The sequence below is a fragment of the Centropristis striata genome, chromosome 10 (genome assembly GCF_030273125.1).
Source record: "Centropristis striata isolate RG_2023a ecotype Rhode Island chromosome 10, C.striata_1.0, whole genome shotgun sequence".
Classification (NCBI taxonomy): domain Eukaryota; kingdom Metazoa; phylum Chordata; class Actinopteri; order Perciformes; family Serranidae; genus Centropristis; species Centropristis striata.
This window is the reverse complement of record NC_081526.1, coordinates 34891257-34902393: the sequence shown is the minus strand read 5'-3', so window position 1 is coordinate 34902393 and position 11137 is coordinate 34891257. Positions and strand designations below refer to the sequence as shown.

At 43.4% G+C, this 11137-nt stretch overlaps 1 protein-coding gene across 1 annotated transcript; it reads right to left on the bottom strand.

The window, feature by feature from the left end:
• Positions 1-6208: 6208 nt before the first annotated feature.
• Positions 6209-7557, bottom strand: LOC131978635 (trace amine-associated receptor 13c-like). The gene is made up of 3 exons (XM_059342345.1): positions 7495-7557; positions 7241-7413; positions 6209-7019 (listed from the first exon to the last, which is right to left on the bottom strand). The coding sequence occupies exons 1-3, from the start codon at positions 7555-7557 to the stop codon at positions 6209-6211; spliced, it is 1047 nt and encodes a 348-aa protein (XP_059198328.1).
• Between the last annotated feature and the right edge of the window lie 3580 nt (positions 7558-11137).

Below are 11137 nucleotides of genomic sequence, written 5' to 3'. Positions count from 1 at the left end.
AAAAAAAGACACGCTGGAATGAGTGAAAAGGATGCTGTCTTTATGTTGTACATATCTATATCAATGCAAACATGTATCTATGAATCTTTATTACGTTTGTATTACATATTACATTCTCTAACAAAGTTAATCAGCAACCCACAGAGAAAATAGTCATTAAAAATATTTGAATTGTGTTTGACAAGTATACTTAGGGTTGCCAACCGTCCCTTGAAAAACGGAATCGTCCCGTATTTAGAAACAAAAGCACCCGTCCCGTATTGAGGTGAAAAGGGACGCACTTTGTCCCGTATTATTGTGACAGTCAAAAAATAGTCAGTAAATGCCAATGAAAATTTAATAACAGGGCGCTTTATATGTAAACTTACGGTAAACTTGTTCCAAGGCCCCGTCCTGCTCTGTGACCAATGAACTGACAGCATATTCACATACGAGTATGACGATACAGAATACTCTCATCCCATTGGTCGAGGAGAAGATAGCGGAAGACAACAAAGCAGCATGCGTAGGTGACAGTGACACAGACGCCGACACTGCTTTACGGGGCGCTACACCTTCGAGCAGCAATGTGTCTAGTACCCGTCCGAGAAAAAAACAGAAAAGGATACAAAAATACTGAAGAATGGGTAAAAGGAAGCACCTGGGTGGAAAAAGTGTGTGATAACATCTATAAAGCACACTGCACGTTGTGCCGGCGCTTTTTTTCCTTAGCCCATGGTGGACTGACTGATCTGAAACAACATGCTTCCAGTACTGCGGTCACGCCATCTGCACTTTAAATTTTAGTGCGCAATTACATTGCACTTTACGGCCCGTTTGTCAGCTGCATGACTCCAAAATAGCCATTCAATTGTATTCATGCTGCTCCAATAAAATAAATACATCAATTTGTTATCAGCAAACTCCAGTGCATTCTTGAAGATCAGGTCCCCATGTGTTCATGACATGAATTTAATGCCTTTTTACTGAACCAATTTGGAATTATGGAATGCTATAATCTTCCAAAATGGCCATTGAATTGCATACATGCTGCATTTTAAAAGCCAACAAAAGGAGTGAATCAAATTGTTATCAGCAAACTCCTGATAATAGTATATAATATTAGATAATCATTTGTTTTCCATGTATTCATGTCACACAAAAATATGCATTCAATTCAGGTTCGAGTCAAATTGTTAAAAAAATCATTTTACTTACAAAAAAGGGGCAAAAAAATTTCCCCACGCCAGGATGGGTGAGGGCAATCGGGTCGGCCGGCCCTGCCAATGAAGTGTCCCTTATTTATTTTTCAGGGAGTTGGCAACCCTAAGTATACTTCAACCATGAACCAAAAAAAACTATCAGACAGGTATAATTAATCTATAAAGAATGTGTAGTGAACTTTACAAGGCCTGTTGACCTAGTAATCCATTCATGACATGAGTGTTTATGATCGCTGTGTGTCAGGCTAAAGCCATGTGATCCCACACTGCAGCTGAATGAGGTGTAATCAATGCTGACATGATAATCGTTTTCAAGTAAACTTGCTGCCTGACAAAATGTAAGAAAAAGTGTTACAAATGTTTAAAAAAAACACGTAATTGATTGATTCCTTTCTTATTTTACTTAATTTAACTATAATCAGTTGGCATCTGAAATTTTATGGAACTCATGCCAACCATAATACTGTTTGAACTGATTTATCAGTGTTGTAATGCAGCATTGACCAATTTAACAGTCATTACTTTCACATCTTCCACACATCAGTTCGTTTGTCAAACCTGAGGTCTTTTTGAGGGGAAATGGAGGGAAGCGGTGTGGGACATAATTATTTTCAGTGTACTGCTTCATTTGTATGTTAACCCTTTCGTGATTGCTGACTATTGTCCACAATTCCAGTAAAATCATTGTCACAATGAATGTTACAATGGTTTCATTTAGCAGAACTTTTGTCCAAAGCTGCCTACATTGAGAATTAATACAACACAAGCAAATATTAAGTCAGAAGACATCACATCAGTAAGTGCCACAGGTTCAGTTTGCGCCCAATAGGACGTAGATGCTGTAAGGCACTGCACATGACCAATGCAAAGAGGTATTTAGTGTATTCTAAATGCTTACGAGGGACTCAGCAGATCAAATGGAAGTTGGAAGTAAGTTACACCACTGGGGACCTACAGAGGAATAGAGTCGTGCATGAGACGTAGGGCCCTTAGTGGCGGTGGAGCCAGATGCCTTTCGCTGGCAGAGCGTGGTGAGCGGGATCCATAACAACATTTAAAGATTCAGAGAAATCTCTGCATGCAAGGTGCAAGGCTGAAACCAACATTGGATGCCTGTGATGTTTGTCCACTCAGGCAGCACTGCATTGTAAAGCAACATGATTGTAGTGGTGTAGTGGTTAGCGCTCTCGCCTCACAGCAAGAGGGAACCTGTTTGGAGTTTGCATGCTCTCCCCGTGTCAGCGTGGGTTCTCACTGGGTACTCCGGCTTCCTCCCACAGTCCAAAAACATGCATTTAGGTTTAATTGGTGACTCTAAAGTGCCCGTGGGAGTGAATGAGAGTGTGATGTCTGTTTATATGTCAGCCCCGGGATCCAGTGACCCGTGACCCGGTTATAAGCCGTTAATGGTAATGAATGAATGATTCTTAAAAAGGATATTACTACATGGGTCCAGGAACAGGGCTAGAGCTCATCTGAGATGGACTGACACAAAGTGGGCTGACGAGTCCACATTTAAAGTTAGGGGGGGGGATGTATGCATATCAGTATATCTGGAAGTTCGTGTGTGTAGGCCTGAGACCCGCCTATTGTCAAGCACCAAACAGTTCGTCTCAGTTCGCTGGAATAACAAAAGCGATAAGCCTGGACGCTAAGGAGATGGCCTTCCTTCCTGGGCCAGGGCAAAGGCAGACAGTTCAACAGGTGGTTGTGGGAGTCGAGAGGGGGGGAGGATGGGATGGTAGTGTCTCACTACATTCCTCAGCAGGGAAGATTAGCAACGGCCTTCGAGCCAAGGCTGTTGTTTGGGGGAAGCCAGATAAGATTGGAATTTGAGCTGTGGGTGGAAGTGGCAGCGATTTTTCTGCTACTAATCCTGTCGATGGTAAAAATGTCCCTCCCGGTCTTTGGATCGATCCCTCTCCAGGGCTGCCACCCTTTCCTGGATGGTATACACGGCGCGGTTTGTGGCCACAGTCTGAGTTCCGACAGCCCTGGCCATACATTCCATCATCACGGGCAGCTTAATGGGGCCTTTTACAGCTGACACCGTTTCCTTTGTGTTTCGATAAACCAGAGCAAAGCCCAATCCAAACAGCAAAAACCCTGTTATCATGGTTCCGAATAGGTAAAGATCTTCAATGTCCTCCAGAGACAGAGGTGCCAGGCACAAGACACGCCACCTGCTCCAGGCGTTCATCGTGTACCCAGCCACAAAAGTGCCATCGGGACAGGCCGGCTCCCCAGAACCGCGACTTCTCGTCGAGAAGATGGTGTCAATTGCGTTAAGAGACCAGTTGATCAAATCCATGGTTTTTTGGGGTTTTTTGAGAGCAGTGTAGAGAGAGTCTTCCAAGTTAGACAGTAGACAAGACGAGACGAGAGGAGCGAAGCAGGGAAAAACACAGTGGGAGGGAGAGAGAAAAAAGATGCGACCGCCTCCGTTGAGAGCCAAACAAGGATGTGTTCAGGGGGGGAGAAGACCTGCTGACTCGTGGATATTGTCGAACAGTGGAAAGAAAACTCTCAGTGTTGGGATCTTGCCTCATGGGAATTTTGGTTAATTTGTGGATTTGAACCTCTCAAAATGGCAACTGGGCTCTCTGGCAAGAAACCTCCCTCTCTCCTCCCAGGATGCCTGGTGTTTACGAACCCTAGCTCTGACCTCTCACATCATGAAGGTCATGGAGAGACTGGTCCTGGCACACCTCAGACAACTGGTGTGCCCATTACAAGACCCCCTACAGTTTGCATATCAGCCCCGTGTTGGGGTTGATGATGCAATCATCTACCTGCTGCAGAGGGCTCACTCCTCCCTGGACAGACCCAACACCTCAGTCCGAATCATGTTCTTCGACTTCTCCAGTGCCTTCAACACCATCCAGCCCAGACTGCTGAAGGCCAAACTGGAGAGCAGAAAGGTGGGTGCTCCCCTCATCACTTGGGTCAATGACTATCTGACGAGCAGACCACAGTTTGTGAAATTACAGAACTGTGTGTTTGATCGTCTGATCAGTAACATAGGCGCCCCCCAGGGGACTGTACTGTCCCCCTTCCTCTTCACCACACACACTGCTGACTTTCAGTACTGCACTGAGTCGTGTCATCTGCAGAAGTTCTCTGATGACACGGCCATTGTGGGGTGTGTTGAGGGCGGAGGGGAGGCTGAGTACAGGGAGCTGGTGGACCGCTTTGTGAAGTGGTGTAGGGAGAACCACCTGCAGCTGAACGTGAGGAAGACGAAGGAGATGGTGTTGGACTTCAGTATAAATAAGCCCCTGCCCTCTCCTGTCAGCATCGGTGGGACGGATGTGGAGATGGTACCTACCTACAAGTACCTAGGTGTCACTCTAGACAATAAACTGGACTGGTCCACCAACACTGAGGCCGTCTACAAGAAGGGCCTGAGCCGGCTTTACTTCCTGAGGAGGCTCAGGTCCTTCAATGTCTGCAACAAAATGCTGCAGATGTTCTACCAGTCTGTTGTGGCGCACCATCTTCTTTGCTGTGGTGTCCTGGGGGTTGGGCATCAAAGCAAAGGACGCCAACAGACTGACCAAACTGATCAGGAAGGCGGAGTCTGTTGTTGGCTCTAAGCTTGTCACCCTGGAGGAGGTGGTGAAGGACAGGATGCTGGCAAAACTGCTGGCTGTCATGGACAATCCCTCTCACCCCCTCCACAAAACACTGAACAAGCTAAAGAGCAGCTTCAGCCACAGACTCATTCAACCCTGCTGCTCCAAGGAACCATACAGAAAGTCGTTCCTTCCTTCTGAAATAAGACTATACAATTCATCTACCTCTGCCAGAACCAACATCACTGAAATGCACTAAATTTAAGCACGACACATTACTATGTTATTAATATTATTACTATTATTATTATTATTATTATTATTATTATTATTATTATATATACTGTTGCTGCCATTACTATTATAACTGTATACTCTAATATACTACTATTATTATAATACTGGCATTACCAGCCTTATTTATCATTATTATTACTATTATTATATATTATATATCATATTATTTTATTTTATAATTATATTATTTTACTTATAATTACTTTATTTATATTTTTCATACAGCTGATCTTGACTTTTTCAGTTGATGGTAATTTGATCAAATAGAAATGCTAATATAAAATAAAACAAGTGCTTTATAATATGCACTACTGAAGCACATCTTTTTTTTGATCCGATATGTGGGTGCTGCTTATCAGCTGATCTTGACTTGTTGTTTTGTAGTGGAGGCCTGTGTGAAAACATTGTGGAAATCAGCTGCTAACAAGGTCCATATCCCTTGGTCTTTTTCCTCCTATTTGTGTTAAATAAAGTTATTACTTAGCAACTGCTTCTATCCATAGAAATGCTAAGAAAAGGTGCTAAAAGTTACAGCTTTAGTCATTTTCTCTTTAAATTCAGGAATTTTCTGTTGCCCCTTAAGAAATATAGAGCTTATAATGCAAATGTACATCACTGTAAAACTAACACAAAGTCATGTTGGCTTGATTAACAAAATACTAACATAATTGGCATTAGTATCTTATCATTTCAGATGCAAACAGATTTGAATCAAGCTTAGTAAAATGAGAAAGGAAGAGTTTTACTGAGAATGATTATTATTATCAGCACTGATTACACCACATTCAGCTATAGTCATGTACAGAACTGTGAAGACAGCAAATATAGAACTAGGTCAACAGGTCCTATAAAGTTCAATTTATATTCTTTATAGAGGAATTATACCTGGCTGATTGTTTTCAGGTTGTTAGTTAAAAAAGCACGACTCAAATCTTTTCAGGGATTATTTTCTCTGTGGGTTGCTGATAAAATTTGTTAGAGAACGTATGTCCTGCATTTTCTGTCTCAGGAAACAAAATAACCGAAAACCTATCATGAAGATTTATAAAGATATGTTTGCATTAATATAGATTTGTACAACTGAAAGACGGCAGTCTTTTCACTCATTCCACAGTTTTTTGTTTTTTTTTAACTTTACAGTATCTGAGCTTCACAGGAGTCAGGCTGCAATATCTGAAAAGTAACAACAAGTCTAATAGTTTTTATAAACCACGGGTAGAAAAAGGCATAGACGACGGGGTTTAAGCAGGAGTTAGAGTACATCAGAAAAGCCATGATGACTTTAGTTGAAGACCCAATCAGGACATTGTGACCTGTGAGAGAGATGCAGTAAAATGGAGAATAACACATCAGAAACACAACTACAAGAATACCAAGAGTTCTGGCTGCTTTCAGCTCAGATCTCTGAACTTTTACAGTCTTAGAGTGCTGGAGTGAGACAGTTGCAGTGTGGGATCTCATGGCTCGAGCCTGAGACACAGCCACCACAAATACTCTCATATACAGAACTATTATGACAGTAATAGGAATAATGAAGCTAACAATAAGATCAACAAGTCCTGGAATGTTAACCATACATTCTCCATAGCAGGATTTGTACCTGCCTGGATGCTTCAGGTTTTCATATGATAGGATAATCCCATAAATAGTAGAACAAATCCAACACAGGGAAACAAATATTCCAACAACCTTTTGAGTGACTTTGGTGGGATAATGCAGAGGGTCACATATAGCAACAAAGCGGTCAACAGATATGAGCACCATGTTACCCACGGAGGCAGAGATTATGATGACAGGGAACAGGGAATACAAGGAACACATGAGGTCACCCAGCATCCAGCAGGTCTGCTCTATGAGGATTTCAACCGGTATCACAAAGAGCCCCACAAGAAAATCTGAGACAGCCAGAGAGAGGAGGAGGAGGTTGGTGGGGGTGTGGAGCTGCCTGCAGTGAAAGATATCTTCATTGTGAACAGTATCAGCAAAAATATTTATCGTAGTTGTGCAAAAAGCAGCAATGATTAAAAACCACAGCAAATCATAGACCTGCAACAAGTTTATAATAATATAAAGTTTAACAGATATATATGCAAGTCTGAAGCCTCTTTTTCCTGTAAGTAAAAAGAGATTCAAGTGAAACAACATTTTGCTGTGACGGTTATGTGCCTGAAATGTGAGATGGAGATGATGACCAGCAGGTTGAGAGCTGCAGTGAGCAGAGCGATGAAGGCCAGTAGAAGGTAAATAAGCACAGTGTCAAAGTGAGGAGGCTCTGGTCTCCTGCCGGAGGAGTTGAGGAGCTGTGGAAAACAGAGTTCAGCCTCTTCCATCGACTCAATCTTTGGAAACAGGAGAAGCAGCTGACCTGTCTTCTGGCCAAAGCTTTCTGACAAGCTGACTTAAAGATTTCTTCATCTCACCTCCAACATTCCTGCCCACTTCTTCATGGTCACACTGACGTCTCTGGTCCTCTGCATATCCATTACACTATCAAGACCTTCCCCTCTAATGTGATGTGGTCTGGGCATGTTGGGAGGGGTTAGTCTACTGGTTGCAATATATATATACACCAAAACAAATACTGCATAACTGGAAAACTGACATTCTTTCAAAATAAAACAATGCGCAGTTCATGCAGCCTAAAACTACTTCACATCAACATTACGTCTTGACCGCAGGCACCAGATCAGCAATGAATCAATCAAAGGGTCTCAGAGGGTCCAGGCATGAAAACGGGTCAGGGGTGAAAAAGGTGAGAAGGGTGCGCGAGGGGCGACGTGGTCTCTGGGGTGGGGGGACTCTAGGGACTCTAGGGCCCCTGCTCCTGCGTTGTTTTTTTTGCAACCTGGGTGCACATGGGGGAAGGGTGGTTTGGGGGTTTAAGTATTGTGCAAGCCATTTCATGCCAGCCTGTCACTGAGTCTAACATTTACAGTATATATGGTAAGGGCACCAAAATAGCTTACAAGAAATAGGGGACAATCAAAACCCTTTTCAAGGGATAGTGATCATTTTTTCCTTTTTTTTGCCTGGACCACCAGTGATGCCACATGTCTCAGCCTTGCCCTCTTCTCTCCTTCAGCAGTTTGTTTCTTGGCCTGCTGAGCACTGCCAGTTGCTTGAGAGCCGTTGTTACGTATGCTCGCGCATCAAGTGGATATATGAAGAAAAAAAGATCTAGCGAGTATATAGGGCGTATACCTGCGTATCACATAGACTACACCACTGCTACTAAGGTGTTCTCTAGTTTAGCCTTATTGATAGAAAGTTGGACCACTTCACCTTCAGCCTTGCCAGTCCTCTCACCTCAATAGCATCCACACGTCCTGGAAATACAAGTTATAGAGAATTTTAAAAAAGCAATATAATCAGTGTTTCTTTTCTGTGATTTACCGTTAGCTTTACAAACTCAAAGCTAACTTCAGTAACAATATCTAACTAACAGTAGCGTTAGCTAATCATTTTCCACCGGAGCTTTAGCTTGCTAACAGTTAACGTTATGTTCTCTCGCTGTGTTCAATGACTCAATTCATCTAGCTGTAGCTAACGTTAACTCAGCCTATGTCAACAGAGCTCCTGGGTAACTTATACCAGAAAATATGAAAATGATTGAAACCATCACTCACCAAATTCAGTCCGGTAAATCCAACTTCCAGCTTCTGGTGGTCCGCCTCTGACTCCTCGATGTGCACGCTCTGGTGACGATGGATATCACCACGCAAATTCAGTCAAGCGTCAGGCAGCGCTCGACAGCCATGCCACACCCTCTCAAATGTCCGCTTACTCTGCGTGTCTCCACAACAAGTTAGCCCCCAGAGCGATTTAGAGACTCTGGAGGTAACGTATGGTTTTTGCCGTCGCTAACTGTGCACAGAAAATGCTCATAAACAAAGCAGCATGGCTAATTATTATGCACAGTGTCTCCGCTGACATAAACATAGTGATCGTGAATTAACGGTACGCGCTTGTTGTAAACAAACAGAGATCGCCAAGTGAACACACCCTGCAGCAGCAGCACATACACACTGTACTGCTACAGAGCTAACTGTAGCTAACTGCCGCTAACGGCGGCTCTTCTTAACGATGCGGCCTCCGGCTTGTTAGCGGCTCGTTAAGAAGAGTAAGAAGGAGTTGCTGGATTTGTCTCCAGTCTTCTTCTTCTTCTCCGGCAGACTGTACGCTATCCACCATAATGCTGCCCTCCCCTGTCACATCCAGATCTAACTAACTAAGGGTTTTTGGTGTTGTTGTTTTTTTAACATGATTGAAAAAAAATATTTTAAAAAATCCCGATTTCCGGCACCATGCCGGAGGTCTTCAAGCCCTGCAATCCTGTGGATCGCTAAACTAATATTTAGTTGTATGACCACAATTTTTTATAACTGCTTCACATATGTGTGGCATGGAGTCAACCACTTGTGGCACCTTTCAGCTGTTATTCGCCACTCCAAGATTCTTTAACAACATTCCACAATTCATTTACATTTCTTGGTTTTGCTTCAGAAACAGCATTTTTGATGTCACCCCACAAGTTCTCAATTGGATTAAGGTCCGGGGATTGGGCTGGCCACTCAATAACATCAATGTTGTTGGTTTGGAACCAAGATTTTGCTGGTTTACTAGTGTGTTTGGGGTCATTGTCTTGTTGAAACACCCATTTCAAGGGCATGTCCTCTTCAGCATAAGGCAACATGACCTCTTCAAGTATTTTGACATATGCAAACTGCTCCATGATCCCTGGTATGTGATAAACAGGCCCAACACCATAGTAGGAGAAACATGCCCATATCATGATGCTGCACCACCATGCTTCACTGTCTTCACTGTCTTCACTGTGTACTGAGTTTGGGGGTCGTCTCACAAACTGTCTGTGGGCCTTGGAACCCAAAAAGAACAATTTTACTCTCATCAGTCCACAAAATGTTCCTCCATTTCCCTTTAGGCCAGTTGATGTGTTCTTTTAGCCTGGCTAACACCAGACTATTCTCAAATGAGGTCTAGTCTGGCAACTAGCAATGGATTTCTCCGTAGAGGAGGTGTGGTTTACGATCCTCCAGAGCCGTTTATTGGACGCTTAGAATGTCTATCAAAAGCGTCTGTAGGTAGCTCTTAGCCAATCAGATCAGTTATACTAGATGACGTAGTAGAGCAACAGAAATGGATGTTTGTTGTGTGTGTGTCTGTGAGAGAGTGTTGTTTGCTGCTTTGCTCCTCCAGTTCTCGCTTTCTGCAAGATTATTTATTTTCACGCTTTATTCCCCCTCATGTCATTCAGCCACACACATCCACTGATTTTATGGGCAATAAACAAGCTGCTGCGGGCCTCTCGGCGGCTCCGCTGTCCGCGGTAGCGGGGCTATTAGCCGCAAGCGGCGCTAATAGCCGCTAGCGACGCTAATAGCCCCGCTACCATAACGCCGGTGATCTCGGCGGAGCCGCCGAGAGACCTTTCGCCTTTCAACTTTCGCTCTAAACTATTTAAAACACCATCTACAGCTAAAGAAAGTATCGCGTCTGCAGCAGCCATGTTGGATCCGGAAAACTACAAGCTTCCAAGTCCCTCCCCGCTCTGTGATTGGATCCCTAAAACAGGGCTAAGAATGCTTCCTAGTTTCCAGACCCCGCCGCAGTTCGAAATTAAATTTGAGTGCGCAAGGCAGTCTGGGTATACCCAGGCTAGTGTTCTTTGGCAAATTGTAAGCTCTTATGCACATGCCTTTTTTTAACAGAGGGACTTTGCGGGGGATTCTTGTCAATAGATGAGCTTCACACAGACGTCTTCGAACTGTCACAGCACTTACAGGTAACTCCAGACTGTCTTTGATCATCCTGGAGCTGATCATTGGCTGAGCCTTTGCCATTCTGCTTATTCTTCCATCCATTTTGATGGTTGTCTTCCGTTTTCTGCCACGTCTCTCTGGTTTTGCTTTCCATTTTAAAGCATTGTAGATCATTTTAGCTGAACAGCCTATAATTGTTTGCACCTCTTTATAAGTTTTCCCCTCTCCAATCAACTTTTTATTCAAAGTATGCTGTTCTTCTGAACAATGTCTAGAATGACCC

What these genes read in the sequence shown, in the direction of transcription:
- LOC131978635 (XM_059342345.1), bottom strand. Translation starts at nt 7,557, where the DNA reads ATGGATATGCAGAGGACCAGAGACGTCAGTGTGACCATGAAGAAGTGG. An exon ending in AGTGGGCAGGAATGTTGGAG is followed by an intron (nt 7,414 to 7,494) that starts GTGAGATGAAGA and finishes CTGTTTCCAAAG; the next exon opens with ATTGAGTCGATGGAAGAGGC. An exon ending in ATCTCCATCTCACATTTCAG is followed by an intron (nt 7,020 to 7,240) that starts GCACATAACCGT and finishes CTTTCACTGCAG; the next exon opens with GCAGCTCCACACCCCCACCA.